Source organism: Malus sylvestris, chromosome 3 (genome assembly GCF_916048215.2).
Source record: "Malus sylvestris chromosome 3, drMalSylv7.2, whole genome shotgun sequence".
Lineage (NCBI taxonomy): Eukaryota > Viridiplantae > Streptophyta > Magnoliopsida > Rosales > Rosaceae > Malus > Malus sylvestris.
The window spans coordinates 1,312,142-1,331,487 of NC_062262.1; the positions used below are offsets into that span (position 1 = coordinate 1,312,142).

Here is a 19,346-nt window from a genome sequence, read left to right on the forward strand (position 1 = left end):
CATATATGTGGACATAAAGTTGGTTGGCATTTGAATGACCAAAACCAAAACACAATAAAGAAACTTATTGGGCATCTTAATTATTGTGATTTGGGTTTCTTACATGTTAAGATGGATTTTTCTTTCATAGAACACTGGTGAACAGTAACTTTAATGAAACTTTGTAATCCTACCCTCCCTTCCTCTCCATCGTGCCCTTTCTGGCATCAAACCTAAATGTTCTTGTCTCCCAACTTGATCTGTCCATCGTCTCCCCTCGATCTCTCCCTCCCATATGCCTGAAGCTTCGTCGCTGACACAGTGAGACGCCAACCCTCCCAACTTTCCCTTCGTCCTCCTCTCTCTCTCTCTCTCTCTCTTTCTCAAAGCCTATCTTCCTTCATCGCATCGGCCTCCTTGCACAACTGTGGCCTTTTCTTCCTTCAGATCTGAGGTATTAGTGCCCGTTCACAAAACAAAGCACAAATTAGTGCCCAACTCTTTTTCATCCCTGCTTTAAAAAAAAAAAAAGGTAGTTAAACTAGAGTATATATAGGATACACCGGTGCTAAAACGTTTTCTCAAGATATCTTTCAAATTGTTGAGATTGTTACTCTGGATGCTGTTCCCCCGGTGTGAAACTAGTTGATTATGTAGTTTTAGAATTATGCTAAGTACTCCATCTCCATCATTGCATACGGGGAATATAGAAAGTAACGAGGAAAATGCATGACCAGAAGAATTGTGTGGCCACGTCCATTTTCGCTCCCAAGAGGAAGGTTTAGATGGTTTAGATATTTAATTAAACCTTATGTCATGAGGGATGTGACCTGTGCTAGGTCCGGACAAAATTCATATACGTATTATTGTAACACATGTTGATGTACCTCATAGTTGGGTTGTATCTTCGTCAGGTGTCAAATTAGGAAGACCAAATGTTTAAACCAAATTTGCAAACCAATAATGTATCACCAATAAAAACTACACACTAATCAACACTTGAGTAATAATCCAATCATCAATAGGCATATCATTTGGCTTACAAAATTTGATTTAAAATTTTTGATTGTTTTGGCATTACCCTTTCTGTAAGGTTCAAAGACCAACTTGTGAAGAAAGAAAACTGAAGATCAAAGTGGAAAAACCATTAAAGCTCAAGAAGAGTTGTGTGGCCACGTCTGTTTCCGCTCCGAAGAGGAAGGTTTAGATATTTATTAAACCTTATGTCATGAGGGATGTGACCTATGCAAGGTCTAGACAAAACTCATATTCGTATTATTGTAACACCGGTTGATGTACTTCATTGTTGGGTTGTATCTTTGTCAGGTGTCAAATGTGATGTTGTGTTGTGTAGGGGCAAAAATGGGGTATGATAATCATCTGTAAGGATAATGTTATAGAAAGACCAAATTTTTAAATAAAATTTGCAAACCAATGATGTGTCACAAATAAAAAAATAAACACGCTAATCAATCATTGAGTAATAATCCAATCATCAATAACCTTATCATTTGACTTACAAAATTTGGTTTTAAAATTTTGGTTGTTTTGGCGTTACCCTTTCTGTAAAGTTCAAAGACCACCTTGTGAAGAAAGAAAACTGAAGATCAAAGTGGAAAAACCATTAAAGCTCAAGGGCCAAAGTTGTAATTAACTATTTTTTTCTTTTCTCTTTGACAATTGATACTCCGACTTCCACTCCACTCCAGAGTTCTCACTTCTCACCCCTCACTTAAAAACACATCATACATTTCATCGGCGCCCTCTCCCTCTCTCTCTCTCTCTCTCTCTCTCTCTAACGAGCAAAGCTGATAAGAACGGGAGTCTTTCCAATTTCCAGCTCCCCTTTCTCTTTCCCAATTTAAAAATACACAGCTTTTGCTGTTTCCGCTCTCCACATTGGCGCTCCCAATTGCAGAAAGGTAAGAAATTAATGTTGCATTCATCTTTTCGAATAGCTACTTCTATTGCTGCTGGGGTTGCTGTTCAGATCAATTATTTGGGTGCTGATATTTATGTGAAATGTAGTTAAAGTTTGGATTTTTTCTCAGATTTGAGATAATGGTGTTGAAATTTACTGGGGTTTAAGGTAGAGAAGGGTTTTACTGTTCTAGTTCTCTGATTTTTTTTTGTTCTAAAAGTTTCTGGGTTTAGCTTTAATAGCGGATTTTTGTGTCTAAATTTTCTGGGTTCAGCTTACTTTTGGAAATTTTGGGTTTTCCTTCATGGGTTAGGACTTTCTGCGAAAGGGTTTTGTGTATCTTAGTGTGAAAAACCATCATTTTGGTGGAAATCCAGGATCCTTTATAATGTTCGAAAGTATTCTGTTTTTGAGACCCTATAAGTTTTCTTGCGCATCGCGGTTTTATGGATGTTAATTATGTTTTAATGTATTGTATAGATCTCTGTTCTCCTTAGTGAGATTGCAATTATCGGATATGGCAACGACTGCTGCTTCCAGCCTGCAAATGGCAACTGCCAGACCCTGCATTTCTTCTTCTCGGAGAGCTTTCGGGTCAAGTTCTAAAATGCTTAATGACAATTTTAAGGTGGCTTCATGGTCTAAGCTTTCGAGTACATGTCATACATCATCTGTACAATCTTTCCAACGGAGCTTCACATCATCATCTATGAAAATGGATAAGTTTGTTACAAGGGCAATGGCTGGAGCTAGTGAAAACAAGCCTGTCTCGGGGTTGCCAATTGATTTGAAAGGTTAATTTATTTTTCTGTCTATCTGATTTCACACTCTTGCTCACTACTTGTTTGTGTTAAGTTACTTCCTTCCTCTTCAATAGAATGGACTCGTGTTTTCGTGTTGCAGAAGCTCATATTGGAGATTTCTGTCTTGTAATTCACTTTTATGTCATACTTTGTGGTAATGGGTTTTTTCCAAATGAAAATGTATTGCAATAAAGAATGCAGAAATTTCATTCTTACTTATCATAAAGAAGCTATTGGTTCTCTATTGAGATAATTACCCTTGATTTGGAATTTCGGATGCATTCACTTGGAAGAGGTGACGTTAGCTATAGCCAATGTACTTGAAGGAATAACATTACTCTCAAGATGATGTTTATTAGATCTCGTTTAGCTATATTTAAATGGCAATGGTTAATATGCAGAAATGATTCCTTTAATTGTAAGCTTATAGATTGTTGCTCAACTGGAATATTGCATATATTCCCAGGTCCATATGCCAAGTAGGCTTGCAATTTGATGAGCAAATACCTTCCCAACTAAATATGGACGTGCTTTGTGCAGGAAAGAGAGCATTTATTGCTGGTGTAGCAGATGATAATGGATATGGTTGGGCAATCGCAAAATCTCTAGCTGCTGCAGGTGCTGAAATCCTTGTGGGAACGTGGGTGCCTGTAAGTTTATTGGCCCAATCTCTAGGTCTTTATATCTTCCTTTATCTTCTGCATTTTTACTGACTACGATGAGTCTATGTGCAGGCTTTGAACATTTTTGAGTCCAGCCTGCGACGTGGAAAGTTTGATGAATCACGCGTGTAAGATGTTTGATCTGGTTTTAATCCTGTTAGCCAATAAATTTGGCGAACGGTTTCTTAGTTTCTAACAAGATAATTGATACTACAGGTTACCAGATGGTTCTTTAATGGAGATTACCAAAGTATATCCCCTAGATGCTGTGTTTGACAACCCTGAGGATGTTCCTGAGGAGGTAAAGGAGAGAAATAAATAGTTTAAATTATATAAGATGAAAATGATTTGATATATTTAATGTGTTTTGGCGTAATTTCATGCAGATCAAAACAAATAAGCGCTATGCAGGTTCCAGTAATTGGACTGTCCAGGTATAAATTAAATTTCATATACACTTCTAAATGTTTGTAGAAAAACTTTACGGTGCATCTTGGAGCTTGTGACCAGTTTTCAGCTTAAATATACAGACTGCAGACTTTTCTAAACGAATTCTTGAATATTGCTTTTATGTTTGCAGGAAGCTGCTGAATGTGTGAAAAATGATTTTGGCAGCATTGACATTCTTGTGCACTCGCTTGCAAATGGACCGGAGGTACAGCAGTAACCTTAATAGATTTTCTTCTGTTTTCTTGACACATACTAAGTTATCTCTTAAATAGGTTGTTAAACCTCTGTTGGAGACGTCCAGAAAAGGATATCTCGCCGCTATTTCTGCATCTAGTTATTCCTATGTTTCTTTACTCAAGCATTTCCTCCCAATAATTAATCCAGGCAAGCTTCCACGTTCACCTATCCACTATTTTTTTTCTTCTTTTAATTGGTGCAAAACCAAGCACAGTGACGTTATAGGATTCATACAGTGATCCCGCTTAGTGGGATAAGGTTGTGTTGTTGTTGTACTAGTGTTTTATTGAAATTAACATAATCTTTTGGTTACAGGCGGTTCTTCAATTTCTCTTACATATATTGCTTCCGAGCGGATCATTCCGGGGTATCTTTTCTATGCATTTCACCGTTTGTGTATGGAGTTGCATTCTCTAATATGTTGTGATGATGGATCTTTGGACTATCTTTTGCAGATATGGTGGAGGTATGAGCTCTGCAAAAGCTGCTCTTGAGAGTGATACTCAAGTGAGTTTTTCTTCCATGCACTTGTATATGTAACTTATCCCACTTTCATTTTCCTTCCGAGAAGCCTTTTGACATGTCATGGCATTGTTCAGGTGCTTGCTTTCGAAGCAGGAAGAAGAAAGGGAATTAGAGTCAACACAATATCTGCTGGTACCGTACATTATTCTATTTCTTTTGGATTACGTTAACACTGGAAGGCTTCTGGATCGACCACGTTGTTTACATACACTGTTAAGATGACCAAGTTAAGCTACAAGTTCTGTTTTTTTAACTTCAGGTCCGCTAAGAAGCCGTGCTGCAAAAGCGATTGGATTCATTGATATGATGATTGACTACTCATCAGCCAATGCACCTCTAGAAAAAGAACTATCCGCAGGTGATTTACCAGTCTCCTCTTCGATTCTCTTTTGCTTTTCCGTTTTTCCGTTATTATAGATACTAAAGTCACAAATCTCATTAAACAGATGAAGTAGGAAACACAGCTGCTTTCTTGGCATCACCTTTGGCCTCTGCCATTACCGGCGGTGTTATATACGTAGACAATGGTTTGAACGCAATGGGTGTCGGAGTTGACAGCCCAATTTTTGAGAACCTCAACATTCCGAAGGCTCAGCACTGACGATGGCTGGCTGGCTGAACAGTAATCCAAAGTGATGCATTGTACCGTAGACTACTAAATGCAGTTAGTTTGTGCCTCCCAACTCCCCGAGTCACTGAATCACCGATGTCTTTGCCAATGGCCCCCATTTTGGTATGAGAGAAATTTTACCGCAGGGACTAACAGTTTCCAACAACCTCGATTCGAAATGTGTTTAACTTAAAATTTTGTGTTTGATACTGGTTTATGCTTGTTAGTGCTTGTCAAAAAGTTGAGCAGTTCAATTTTATGGGGTTTTGTACTACAGATGCAGTTGTGTGAAGGAGAGTGCTAGCAACCTTTGCCCTAACTTTTGTATTTGGACCATTTCAATTTTTCAGCATGCATGCACCGTTTTCTTTCAAAAGAGAGAACCTACACTACTTTAATCTGCATGGAGCGGGGTTCGAACTTAGACCAAGAGGAAGGTTGCCTGATTCGCATTTGCTAACGGATTGTGCCATTAATAAATAAGGATGGGCAAAATACCCGTAGATACTAGTATCCACAGGTAACGGCCCATCCCTGGTAGTCAATATTCATAACTAATACGTCCAAGCAAAAAGGTTAAGTCCAACCTAATTCAGAGGATATTCAGCAGGTAACTGAACAAAATAAACCTGCATAAACGGCAGTGATCGGGCAAAGTCTATATCTGAATTAAAGCTTGTGCTTAGACCTGCGAAAGACGTTAGTTCCAGTAGCATCATCGTTTTCAGGGGATTCTTCTACAATAGATTGTTCCTGCACAACCCGGCCACGGTTTCTGGAGAGTTTTCGAATCGGGGTTGTGGGTATTTGGGAACCATATGATGCTGGTTCCTCTTGAGAGGTACGTGTAGAGTTTGGGGGGGATCTATGAGGCATCAGCTCCTCACCAACAGGCAAACTATCCATCATTACCTGCAAGTAAGAAAGTATGTCTTTTGAGGACTGAAGATGGAGCATGAAAAGGATGCAAATACAAGAGTCGTACACATAATACAAGACACTAAACAAAACCATACCAGTGAAGAAATGATCACTATGACATACCTTCCAGTCCTTGAAATCAAACCGGAACACAAAATGGTGGTAAGTGACCTTCCGTGATGCCACGTCCTCGGCGGAAGGAGCATTCCTGGGTGCTGAAAACAGAGAAGGAATGACTGAATAAGCCGAACGCATGGATACCAAAACACAAATGCAAACTAGAGAGGGGTTATTTCAGTCGGGCCATCTTTGATTTGTTATATTCTACTTACAAACAATATGAAAACCATTTGCATCTACGGATAATTCAGCTCGGCCATCTTTGACTAAGAATGACAGAGCAAATAAGTTCTCCACCGTCTGCGCAAAAGAATTTCTGTTTAATATCAAAGCTTCAAGTCGAACCCGCTTTTTCCTTCTTAGAATGTCAAATATCGTTGACATGTTCTTGTCAGTATCAGTTTTCTCTTCCGTCTGAGTATCATCTATCTGTTCCATAAACCACAAGGGAGTAATAACGTCAGAAAAATCCATACAACTTGAAGGAGACGTTCCTAAAAACGAATGAAGATCAAAACTACATCAGCTTTACAACCATTTTAGCTCTACTCTAACCCTGAATATCAATAACACTGCATTTCCCATAGAACACACCCGATACAATCGACAACCAGCTTTACCTCATCAGGCCGATCAGTTGTAGTAGGCTTCACACGTTTACTGCGAACCACAGCCTTCCTTTGCTTCAACTCGGTACTCATGGGTCCAAGCCTAAGGAAAAAAGAACATAACCATGAGTTAATCAGAACTTTATATACGAACAATGCAACGGCGAACTAAAAATCTTTACAACAGGGCAATCATTGGAAACAAGCAACAACTCACACAGTGCAACAACCATGAGCGCTCTTGAAAATGGGCAAAACAGCAAACCCAATTCCCTTCCAATTAACCGAGACACGGTCATCCCCTCCTCTCGGTTGGCTAAAATTATAAAGCAAAGCAGTAACAAAGTCCGACGGGCTAATCCCGCCACTGGACTGTGACTTAACAGAGGTCCACAATGTGTTTGTTATGTCCAGCAGTGCCTCTGCGTCTGCTACTTGTTCCCTTGGCTTCTGAACTGAAAAATCCCCAAATGGACAACCCAAATTTTACCATCAAAATTATAGCTCCAAAAAACACAAATTTCATCTGTTTTTTTTTTTCTTTCCCAGTTACTCAATCTTCTCAGTAATCCACAACACATCAAAAGGAAAATAAAAATTATAAAATAAATTAAAGTAAATATTTTTCTGATAAAAATTCAAAATTTATGTTATGAATTTTCAAAAACAAAAAAAGACAATACCTTGCTCATGCAATTTCTCGACTTTATTGATGAGAAGTCCGAACTTCTCCGAATCCGGACACATCAAATCATCTCTTTTCTCTGCAAGAACAAAGAAATAAAATTTGAAATTATTGAAACTAAAAATCCTAACTTTATTTATTTACTTCTGGAATATATGCATTTGCGATAGGCAGAAATTGTATACCACTGATGAGGTTCTTGACGGCGAGGTAGTCGGACCGGAGTGCCCGCCGCCTAACTGCGTCCTGCTCACTCGGGATCGCCGACTCGTCATCGACTCGGTCGCCGGCGTTGACCTTCTCGCGCTTCACGGCTCTGAGCTGCGCGGCCTCGTCAACGCCTCGGGTTTGACTCGCGCTCCGTTCGCGCTTCGCTGACTTCGGCATCGCGCCGGAATCCTCGGAGAATCGAGCGGTTTCGACGCTTTGAGAAAAACCCTGAACTTGAAAAGCTTGGATGAGAGACAGAGAGGGTGGTTCTGGAAAATTTTGAAGAAAATGGGGACGGAAAGAGGGAAGCTGTGAACTGAATTGAAGTTTGAGTTGGTTTTAAAGATGGGGAATTTTTGGGAACCGTTTTCAAAAAGTCGGTCCTTTTCCCGCTCTACTCTCAAATGCTGCTCTAAAAAAATTTCGGATTTTTTTTCTCGTTTTGTTTTTTTCTTTCTCGTTTTGGGGATTTTATGTGGTTCTGTTCAACTAAGTGTCTGGTTAAATGGTCTTAACGAAATCCTAAAAAGCAGAAGATTACTTGGACCTTCACTTCTTCCGATCGCGTTCTCGTCCTGTAGACAAACATATATGATATATGATCAAACAAAAAGTTGAAATTGTGAAGAATTTTGAGAATATGCTCCAAAAGTTTCAAGCAGAGAAAAATTCTAAAAGTTAAAAATCAAATACAATTTATTTAGAGCCTATCCTCTTTTGAAACTTTGATTTTTTTTTTGTCAGGTCGCAATGTTGACATATCCAAAACTTGAAAAAAATTGTAAAATGATATGAATATTGTAAAAGTTGCGGGAATGAATGCTCACATGATTTAGCCAAAGATGAAAAGTGATGAAGACTTAAGAATAGTAGCATTGTTGTTGTTGTATGATATTTTTTAAAATGCACTCATTTCACTTTTATGATTCTTCACGAATATGGCTCTATATAAGGAGCATTTTGCATATGATTACAGCACACAACAAAAAAGGAAAGAGTAAGAGCAATAATATCAATATCTCTCCCTTCCTCTCTTTACTTGCAATTTTTTTATGTTATAGTTACGAAAATAAAACAGTCTGATGCATTGCACCCACTTCATTCTTATTTCTGCACAAAGGTTATCTCTTTAATTTTTGTCTATTTATAACAATGAAATCTATAAATTTTGATACCATGTGGGCATTCACATCATCCATGTTAGCTTTTCTGCTTTTTGTAATGGGATGTTGTTGCCTAACAGTTACATGTTGTCATTGCTTGACAGTAACAACTTGAATTTCAAATGGCTCAATTCATTGTTGTATAATAGGTTTCAAATAATTATATGGGACGAATTTCTAGAAAATTTTGACATGTATATGTTGACCCTAGAAATTACAAAGCCTACGTGGCGCGCAGGCCGAATATATTCTAAGCTAACTACGTCATTCGGTGATTGCGGGGCGTGCCAACTCGTCGGCCGAGGCTCGGCCGAGGAGTAAATTTGATGATGCTGCGTTGGGTCGCGCTACTGACTTCTGCGTCTTGCGATTGCGGCCGAGAAAGGAACGCGTCTCGGCCTCTTGGGTTCTCGAGCCTGAAGACAAGGCTGCTATTTCTTACAAAGTTCACGAACCGAATTCGGCTTACAATGTGCCGAATGTAATAACTGTAACACCTCACCTCGCCGAGAAGGCTAATGAGATGACCTCGACCAACAAGGATTCGAAAACCCTTCTCGACCGAGACTTGGATAGGCAATCGACCGTTCTCGCCGCAGTGCTGTTGATGCCAACGGAAGATACTGCGAGACCGACCGACTCTACGGTGACAGAGCTATCTATGCCGACTTAAGATATCACCGGTTGCTTCCACAGTGCTGTTGATGCCAACGGAAGATGTGTCAGCGAAAAAGGAAAAGAAAAAGATCTCAAGTTGTGAGAGTTTGCGCAGGGCAATTTTGTATTGATTTTTGTGAGGCCTTTTCCATTGCTGAATGTCTTGTATTTATAGAAGCAGAACACCGAGCCCGAATTCTAATCCTATTCGAACTAGGTTTCCTTCTCCGGATTAACGTTACCTCAATCAGTCCTACCTCTGCTAGGACTACGAATCTAGTCCTTAACTGAGCCGGATTCGCCTTCTAGTTTTACTGATCTCGTCGAGGGTCCCTATTGTATTAGGACTCGACTTGCACTCTGATTTAACCGATCTAGGCCTAGAAGCCCATGAGCTGAAGCCCCCATGACTTTCTCGCCGTAGTCTTCCCGGGCCGAAAGTAATACCTCCCTCGGCCCAAACTGCTATTTTGGGCCTAAACATTGCCCCCTCGCTTTTGAGGTCCTCGGCCTGAAACCTTCGGCCGAGTTTCGGCCTTGAAGAAGCGAATCTACCACTCAGGATCCCAATACCCGAGTTCCAAGGCGTATTTATTGAACATGATCGCACGATCTTGATCCTGCTAAACCACTCGCCACGTGGCATCCCCTAACATGGCCAATCCCCGATGATGACGTCTGAAGCGTGCACCTGCCCGAACCGTCTCGTCATTATGACCACCATCTCAATCCGCGAGCCATTTCATCAGTCCGTGAGCCCTCCTGTCATTGTGCAGGCGTCGAACCGTCTTTCGTCATTAACTTCGCCGTCACACGCGATCGTGCGCCCCCAAAACCTAAAACCGTCGGTCTTCTCAACCGCATTCCCCAAATGCTCATCATGATCAACGATTCCTCCGGTCGATTTTGCCCTTTGTTTTGAATTTCGAACGATTGCTCTTCCTCCCATTACTCTATAAATACCGAAATTTCCTCATTTGTACTTTACATTCTCAAACTTCCTGAAATCCCCTACTCTTGCTCTCAAGTGCATTCCTCCATTCCAAGCTTTCGCGGGAATGCGACCAGCATCAGAAGATCCTTGATCGGAGCTCGATCAAGAATATACGGTTCGAGAACGACATGAGCACCGTCCACCAAATCCTGGGTCCTCTCTTCAAGGCAACAATCCCGCCGACCATCACTGGTCTTCTCCAGGAACACTGCCTTACACCCTTGCTCCAAGGGTTTGAATGGTCGAGATGGGAGGCGGCAAAGCCCCAAGGCTCCTGGCCCTCGACGACCACCACCTGGGCGACCTGGGTTGTCCGAATGGAACGGCTCTTCGGCGAAAAATGGAAAATCCTGGGCATCTACGACGCCATCCTCCTTTCGTCGATGGACATTGTCCCTGACAAGGAGCTGCTCCTAGCCGCTCTATGCTTCTGGTGCTCAGCCACCAACACAATGGTCCTTCCCCTTGGTCCCATTGGTCCCACCATCCTGGACATCACCGCCATTTTGGGGACCTCGGCCACCGGGATCCCTATCGACGCGACCCTCTCCGGGCACCCGTCGAATATCGATCTGAAGACGCTCTTCGACCGTCGAGCCTTCGAGACCCTGAATAGTGACGGTCACATCCCGTCGAGGGATGAAATACAGAAGCTCCACAAGAACTTTCTCAACTACAACACCCTCTACCTTCACTTCGCCGGTCGAGGGGAAGAAGACCTGCGAGAAGGAGAGCATGAAGCCTTCCTCTTCTACTGGTACAATAAATACATTTGTTGTACCAAATCAAACAAATGTTTGGTCGAGAATATGCCAGTGGCCGAAGCCCTGGCCAGTGGTCGCGTCCTGGCGCTGAGTTCTAATATTCTTGCCCACCTCTTCCGTTGCCTGGCCGAGGCGACTCTCCACACGGTGGACCCCCACCAGAATGGCCCTCTCTGGGTCTTCCAGCTCTGGTTGCAGGTGTACTTCGCCTCCCTTCGGCCGGCTATAGCTGATTTCTCAGCAACAGAAGCTCTTGGTCCTCAGCTAGCCTCCCGACCAACGCCTCCTCATCAGGCCGAAGAGGTGTTTAGGTACCTCTTTGCCCTTGACGATCTCACAAGCGACGAATTCCTGATTTGTCGTCGTCGTGATTACCCCCCTTCCATCAAACTGCCTACCTCTACGTGGGCGGCAGAGGAGGACGCCGCTCTTCGCCGAACCTGGGGGTCGTTCGTGCTTGCTCGCGACCTTCCTCTCGGCTGCGACGGGAAACGGTCGGGGTGGGAAGTGTACCATCCGAACTTCCTTGCCCGTCAGCTCGGCTATCTTCAGGGCTGTCCCGTCCCCCTTCTCTCTTCCCGCACAGTATTGAGCCGCGGACGCGAGCCTCGCTCTTCAGAGAACGAGTGCAGGACTGCCGCGAAGGAGTTTCAAGAGTACTGCCAAAGATTTCGCCTACGACCGGCCACCCCAGAAACCCATTGCACTGACACCTTCGGTGAGTGGTGGGAAAATTACACTCAAGAGTTCTTCGGTGCGCCGGTCGAGGATGTACTAAACAGGCTCTTCGGTAACCGACCTAAGAAAGCCCCGGCCCCCCATTCTCAAGGTAGTTGTTCAATTCCCCTTTTTTTTCAACCTTGCCTGTTGTACGCCTTACTGAATTGTCTTTATCCTTTTAGGTAGTCGGCCTTTGAGAAAGACAGAGGTAGTCGCCGCTGCTATGGCCGGGAAAAAATCGGTCGTGGCCAAAAAGGACAAACCTGCTGGTAGGGCCGGGCTGACCAAACGGCCTCGCCAAGAGGCCGGGCCGGCTATCAAGCCTTCCCCGCCTGCCAAGCGGGTCAAGCAACTGGCGAAGAAAGGTGCACGGGAGATCCACGTTATTTCCAGCCACACGACGACTCCCAGTGCTTCCCCTTCTCCCGCCGCCGGCCATTCTGGTGTCAAGAAACAGCCGGCTTCGGCCATAGAGACGATCCCAGCGCGGCCTGCTTCTGTGGCCGGCGAATCAGTCGTACCTCCCTCCGTCGAGAAGGCACCTGTCTCACACCAGGCGGTTCCTACGACCGAGGAAACCTCTCCCAAGAATCCAAAGCCCACGGTCTTCGTGCTGGAAGAGAGTGAGGGGAGCGACGAGGTCCCGCTGGCGCGTCGTCCTCCTACTCGTCAACGAACTCCTCCAGTATCCGAGATGGCGGTTCAACCCGGCCCCTCCTCGGCTAATCGTGGCAAGCACACGGTCGAGGAACCGACCCCGGCGGCCGAACCTCTCGTTCCTTCTCAAGATCAGGACGTCCCTGCCTCCACTGAAGCAGCTGCGCCAATCGGCCCATCGGCAGCCGACCGTGGCAAACGCCTGCTCGAGGAACCCGAGGCCACAGCGGAATCGCCGATCCATCCTCAAGACCAAGGCTTCCACATCCCTCCACAAGAGGTTACCTCGGCTTTTGTAAGTACCTTCAATTTTCCTCCCGATTGCTTTTCTGCTTTAGAATTCTAAACAAGGAAAAACTAAATGTCAGGTGCCTGTACATTCTTTTCACCGTCAATTCTATGCGCCGAAGGGCGTTATCTATATTTCCTGGCCGCCTCAGTGGCCATCAAACGTAGATAACTTCCATCGGCCTCGTGAAGTGAGAAGCAATCTGAGACACTGGGCTCGGCCATTGAGTTCTTTAGGTTCGAGCAACGACCCTGGGGACATGGCCGAGGTCTCCTCTCAGCAGGTTAAAAAACGACACCTTCTTGCTATTCTTGTCATGACTTCCTTTAAGCTTAACCTTGTTTATTCGTGCAGGCTTCATGGGAGGTTGAATTCAAAGCTCTCCTCTCCAGTACGACTGCAGAGTCCGGCCCTTCGGCCGCTCCAACTGAGGCTGCCGATCCAAGCGCCCTAACCCAGTTGCGAGAAGTCCTGTCGCTCTCTTCATCGCAAGTACTTGAGCGCAACGGTCTTGATCTGCTCGGCGTGTGTCTGAACGACCTTGGGGCCGACGGTCGCCTAAGCGGAGATGCCATTGTTCGGGCATCGTCTGCTTTGGAGCGCGTTCGGGAGACATTTGGCATCTTCCAGACTGCTCTGAAGGCCGAACAGGACCTGCAAGCCGCCACGGCCGTTCAAGACATCCTCCGTCCGAAGATTGACGATCTACGGGCAAAAGGAGAAGCGTTAGCCGAGCTCGACCGTCAGATGGCCGAACTAACAAAACGCCGGTCGGTCATTGCTTCTGAACTTGCGAGGGACTTCGAGTCAGGCGGGAAGGATCGCCTAACTGAGTATGCGGCGGCCAAAAAGCGGGTCGAGCGCCTGAGGCTAGACAAAAAGAATCGGCAAGCCGAAGTCATCATGGCCGACGTGCGGTGGTTGGAATTGAAAGCTCTGCTCAGCACTCTTCTTCCCTCGTCTCCTTGAATGTATTAGACCTACTCATTTTTGTAATACCTGTCAATTTTAATGGAATGACTTTTCCTACAACAAACTTTTTATTCACGCATTTCCCATGTGACCGGATAGTATTTCTTCAAGAACTTCCCATTAATTGGTAATTTGTGAACTACTCCAGTCCGGTCTTTGAGATGATACGCCCCTTTACCGTATACCTTATGCACAATGAACGGCCCTTCCCAATTCGGCGACCACTTGCCGAACCTAGGATCTTTTATTCCTACGGGCAACACCGTTTGCCACACCAATTCACCCTCGCCGAACGTTTTCTGTCGTACCTTTTGGTTATAGGCTCGCTCGGCAATCTGTTTCTGTGCCACCAGTAAGTTATAAGCGTCAAGTCGCGCTTCTTCCAAATCTTCTAGTTCCTGTCTCATGGACTGATTATATTCGGCGCTAAACAAACTACTTTGTTCAATTAATCGCAACGAATTTATGCTCAACTCGACTGGTAGCACCGCATCGTGTCCGTAAGTCAATGCGTACGGGGTTGTTGCAGTCGCCGATCGGGACGACGTTCGGTATGCCCATAATGCCTCGTTCAACTTCAAATGCCACATGCCAGGCCTCTCTTTTATTATTTTTTCGAGGATGCCAATCAACACTTTATTACTTGCCTCGGCCTGCCCATTCGCCTGTGGATAATACGGTGTGGACTGTTCCAGCCGAATTTTCAAATTGGCCGTGTATTCCTTAAACCTTTCGGCTGTGAAGATTGTTCCATTGTCGGTTATGATCGTTTCTGGCACACCGAACCGGGTCACAATGTGTTCCTCCACGAAATCGCAAACTTCTTTAGACGTTAATTCGGCATATGATTTTGCTTCGACCCACTTAGTAAAGTAATCAGTTGCGACTATTATCCATGCATGCTTAGCAGCTCCAGAAGTCGGCGTGATTTTGCCGATTACGTCCATGGCCCATCCTCTAAACGGCCACGGCTTAATGACCGAATGTAGCGATTCAGCCGGGACCCTTTGTATAGGCCCATGGATTTGGCACTGCACGCATCCTCGTGCAAACTCGATACAATCTTTCAGTATTCTCGGCCAAAAATAACCGTGTCGTCGGAGTAGCCATCGCATTTTTCGTCCAGACTGGTGAGCTTCGCATACCCCTTCATGAACCTCTGCGATCGCTCGAGTACTCTCTTGAGGGCCGAGGCATAGCAATAACAAACCATCTTCGCCCTTTCGGTACAACTCGCTCTGGTACGTGACATAGTTCGTGGCGTGAGCCCGTGTCCTGCGACTGTGTTTTCCGTTAGGATTGTCCAGATACTGCATAATGGGCTTTCTCCAATCATCTGGTACTGCCTCAGCCGCGCAAATTTCTATAGAGTCCTGGTCCTGCCGATCCAACAACGAAGGCAAGGACATGACCCTGGTGCGTATCACATTGTCTCGACGGAGGATTTGCTGATCAACCAAGGCCGGGTATAATTGTTGTAATATTGGTATCTCCCGGCCTAGCTTGCCCCCCAGGAGTTGTGCACCGGAGGCGATTTGAGCCAACTCGTCTGCGTCGGTATTATGAACCCGAGAAATATGCTCGAATGTAATGCCGTCAAAGGACTCGGCCAAATAGCTGGCGATCATGTGGTAAGGCGCCAGAGTACAACTCATGCAGCGAAAAGACCCATTAATTTGGTTAATTACTAGTTCAGAATCCCCGCGGACGAGGACACGAGTGGCATGTAGGTCAAGAAGGAGGCCTAGACCAATGACCAGAGCCTCGTACTCGGCCTGATTATTGGTACAGTCAAAATCCAATTTGAGCGAAAAATACCAACGATCGTTGTGAGGAGACTGAATGACGATGCCTGCACCGGCCGAGGACGAAGTACTGGAACCATCGAAATACATCGTCCAATAGTTGTCGCGGGTCACCACCATGCCAATCTCAACATCAGCACCCCCGAAATCATAAGGCGAAGGGTGCTGGGCAAGGAAATCGGCCAACGCCTGTCCCTTCACAGCTTTTTGCGGCACGTATTGCAAACTAAACTCGGACAACGCCATCGTCCATTTCCCAATTCGGCCCTTCACAATTGGCCGGGTAAGCATGTACCGGATAACGTCGGTCTGGGCAATGACTTGGGTGACCGACGGGAGCATGTAATGCCTAAGCTTGGATGCAGCGAAGAACACGGCGAGACAGAGCTTCTCAACGGCGGAATAATTGATCTCCGGAGGACTCAGATTACGGCTTAGGTAGAAGATAGCCTGTTCCCGGCCGGCATCATTGTCTTGCGCGAGGAGGCAACCGATGGACTCGGCGGCCGCCGAAATGTACAGCTTGAGAGGCTTACCGCGCTGAGGAGGGACCAGGACAGGTGGGTTTGTAAGGGAAACCTTGATCTGTGTGAACGCCGCCTGGTGCTCCTCATTCCACATGAACTTATCGGAGTCCTTGAGCTTCAAAAGTGTGGAAAAGGCTTTCATTTTACCTGCCGAATTAGCAATAAATCGGCGTAAAAAATTGATCTGGCCGAGTAAGGACTGTAATTGTTTCTTCGTTGTTGGGGGTGGGGCGGTGATGATTGCGCGTGCCTTGTTCTCATCGACTTCAATCCCACGATGATGTACGAGGAAACCAAGAAAATTCCCGGCCGATACACCGAAGGCACACTTGGCAGGATTCATCTTGAGGTTGTGCTGACGCATACGGAGAAAAGCCTGTCGGAGATCGTCCAGATGTGTCTGTCGGCGTTTAGATTTGACGACAACATCGTCGATATAAACTTCGACGATGGTGCCAATTAAATCATGGAAGATGGTGTTCATCGCCCGTTGGTACGTGGCGCCGGCATTCTTGAGGCCGAATGGCATGACAACCCATTCGTAAGTGCCGAGTGCCCCCGGGCACCGGAAAGCAGTTTTGTGCACATCGGCTTCGGCAATAAATATTTGGTTATATCCGGCATGTCCATCCAGAAAAGATAAGATCGCATGATTCGCCGCGGCATCGATTAACAGATCTGAAATCGGCATTGTATACTCATCTTTGGGCGTTGCCAGATTCAGATTGCGAAAATCGGTACAGATGCGCAGTGCACCACTTTTCTTTAATACAGGAACAATATTCGCCAACCATTCGACATATCGAGCTGTCCGAATGAACCCGGCTTTCAAAAGCCGAACTAATTCGTCCTTAACACTGAGTTGTACTTCGGTCGAGAATCGACGAGGTGGCTGACGGAAAGGCTTGAATCCGGGCTTAATACGTAATTCATGCTCGACCAAAGCACGATCTAAGCCGGGCATTTCATGATAACTCCAAGCAAAACAATCTTTGAATTCCGTAAGCAAAGCCCGCAACTCGTCCTTCATTTGTTGAGGAAGTAACGCACTAATAAACAAAAGTCGTGGGTCATCGGCCGTCCCAACATTAATCTCTTCCAAAGGGTCCTTGACAAGGGGCCGATAATCTTCGAGCTTGGCCGGGGCGGCTCGAATTTTATCAAAAGATAATACAGGCCCATTATCTCCCTCAGCAAGGAACTCGACGAGGTTGACACCCGAATTTGGTTGTTTGGATATCGTATACCAATGGGCCAGCAGTCGTTCCATAGTAGATGAAACCGCGGCCCTACGTGCTTCCCGATCGGCGTCAAACATCGGATTCGGGGAGAAAGTTAGCTAATCCGAGTCTCGCCGAATCCTGCTGGACAGTCTCGGCGCCAACCTCGATAGCTTTCTGAACGGAAATCCGAGTCGGCCGTCCTTCTTCATTGAAGCCTTGCAACGTAATATAGCCGACGTGATCGTCATAATACCGTGCTTGAATCATGTTGGCTTCGAAGGGCTGGCTATCGGCCGGATGAACAGTGACCGATTTGCCGTCCCAAAAGACAAGCACTTGGTACAATGAGGAAGGAATACAGCTGGTTTGATGAATCCAATCTCGGCCGAGCAATGCATTATACTCGGTTTTGGAATCAACCACAAAAAAGGCGGTCATATGGGTGCGACCGGCAATATTCACAGTTAACGGAAGCACACCTTTGGTGTGGGACTTGTCGCCGACAAAACTGCTCATTGTGATCCCTGACGGAATAAGTTCGTCATTGGAACGGCGTAAGGCCTTCATGATGTTCAGGGGCATGATATTGACAGTAGCTCCACAATCGACAAAAACCTTAGAAACCGGATATCCCTCGATGTGTGCCGTTACATACAATGGCTTTAAATGGTGAAGCTTGGCCGATGATAAACGAGGGAACAATTCGGCCAAAGCGGCCTTTAGGCTATCATCTCTTGCTGTTGACTCGCCTTCAGCAATCGATATAAAATCAACATGGCCAGGTTCCTCGACAACCACATCTCCATCGAGGAAATTTGGTTGAGCCGTGCTTGATTGAAAATCGGCAGGTAATACATGAACCATACTAATTTCCATATTATCCAGGACGGACGGGCCCATCAGGTCGAGACCCTCCTCGTTCGGTTGGTTAGCGACTACGGACTTGGTTGTCGTCAGAGTCGGACAACGAGATTCTTCCGTCCCTTCAACAATGGCACCCGGCGGAGCTGCTTCGGCCACTTGTTGGCTCCGCGTGACCGCCTCAGGTAAGGTCGAGATTGACAATGAGCTTGGGGTCAAGTCCTGAACCTGCTCCTGGTAGTGTAGCCGAGCATCCCTAGTGTCGAGATAAGCATCAAGACGGGCAATACGGGCGATTTCATCGGTCGTAAGGCCGAAGAGAGAAACTGCTGAAAATACTTCAAAGTGATACCGTAAATACTGAAGGTCCTCTAGCGAGAAAGGAAGGTCAGCGACATCGATATCGGTATACGGGTCAACTTCAAATCCAAAGACACGAGCTTCTCGTATGTGCTGGAACCTTGCTTTCAATCCTGGATCTGAGGTCTTCTGGATGATCCGCTCAGCATCCGGACAAGCCAAGACAAGATCAATGGTGTCCTGACATGCCTTCGGCAAACCATACAAATCGTTGGCCGAATGTTCCTTATGAAATTCTCGCATATATTCCAAAGACTCCCCAAGGAACGGGGGGTGCAAATTCCGTCGAATTTTGACCAAAGGCTCTTGTATAGCTATCGGGGATAATTTGCTTTCGGCCTTTTGCCTGAAATGTTCAACACGTGCCTTCATTTCCCCTGGTCGAATGAGAAGTTTGATCCGCTTATCAGCTTCTTCAAACATGGTCTCGACGTCTTGACCGACCAGCCGTTTTCCCTGAGCCAACTCTGTCATAATTGGTGGAGGTGGTCGCTTTTCATTAGTGGCAACTGTATCCTTCGGTCGCCACTTAGGGGCCGAAGTTTCTTGGGCTGCTTGTCGGCGAGCCATGCAATCCATCCGTTGATGCCGGCGTTTCTGAGATTTGGACAACGCGGTATAGA

At 45.4% G+C, this 19,346-nt stretch overlaps 3 protein-coding genes across 3 annotated transcripts in view; 2 read left to right on the plus strand and 1 right to left on the minus strand.

Annotated features, from left to right (window-relative positions):
* The first annotated feature begins 1,671 nt into the window (after nt 1-1,671).
* LOC126616098 (enoyl-[acyl-carrier-protein] reductase [NADH], chloroplastic-like) lies at nt 1,672-5,463 on the plus strand. The gene is made up of 13 exons (XM_050284096.1): nt 1,672-1,901; nt 2,381-2,694; nt 3,244-3,353; nt 3,438-3,493; nt 3,582-3,666; nt 3,752-3,799; nt 3,946-4,020; nt 4,088-4,199; nt 4,368-4,419; nt 4,508-4,559; nt 4,652-4,709; nt 4,837-4,935; nt 5,024-5,463. Exons 2-13 carry the CDS (start codon nt 2,418-2,420, stop codon nt 5,176-5,178), a joined length of 1,179 nt encoding a protein of 392 aa, XP_050140053.1. The 5' UTR covers nt 1,672-1,901; nt 2,381-2,417; the 3' UTR covers nt 5,179-5,463.
* Nucleotides 5,464-5,639: 176 nt separating this feature from the next.
* Nucleotides 5,640-8,193, minus strand: LOC126616100 (non-structural maintenance of chromosomes element 4 homolog A-like). Its single transcript, XM_050284100.1, has 7 exons — nt 7,707-8,193; nt 7,520-7,600; nt 7,054-7,291; nt 6,849-6,939; nt 6,441-6,657; nt 6,232-6,323; nt 5,640-6,099 (listed from the first exon to the last, which is right to left on the minus strand). Exons 1-7 carry the CDS (start codon nt 7,906-7,908, stop codon nt 5,857-5,859), a joined length of 1,164 nt encoding a protein of 387 aa, XP_050140057.1. The 5' UTR covers nt 7,909-8,193; the 3' UTR covers nt 5,640-5,856.
* Nucleotides 8,194-8,286: 93 nt separating this feature from the next.
* LOC126616107 (uncharacterized) overlaps nt 8,287-19,346 on the plus strand; it is a 63,625-nt gene continuing 52,565 nt past the window's right edge. Inside the window, exon 1 of the mRNA XM_050284107.1 lies at nt 8,287-8,297. The gene's annotated coding sequence lies outside the window, so the exon portion shown is untranslated. The remainder of the gene's footprint in view (nt 8,298-19,346) is intronic.

Bases quoted from the DNA above. Each gene is read 5' to 3' on its own strand.
- LOC126616098 (XM_050284096.1), top strand. From the start codon at position 2,418: ATGGCAACGACTGCTGCTTCCAGCCTGCAAATGGCAACTGCCAGACCC. The intron at 4,420-4,507 runs GTATCTTTTCTA...TATCTTTTGCAG, and splicing joins TCCGAGCGGATCATTCCGGG to ATATGGTGGAGGTATGAGCT. The intron at 4,560-4,651 runs GTGAGTTTTTCT...GGCATTGTTCAG, and splicing joins CTCTTGAGAGTGATACTCAA to GTGCTTGCTTTCGAAGCAGG.
- LOC126616100 (XM_050284100.1), bottom strand. From the start codon at position 7,908: ATGCCGAAGTCAGCGAAGCGCGAACGGAGCGCGAGTCAAACCCGAGGC. The intron at 6,940-7,053 runs GTGAGTTGTTGC...TTTTTTCCTTAG, and splicing joins GCTCATGGTTGTTGCACTGT to GCTTGGACCCATGAGTACCG. The intron at 6,100-6,231 runs GTATGTCATAGT...TCTTACTTGCAG, and splicing joins TTGATTTCAAGGACTGGAAG to GTAATGATGGATAGTTTGCC.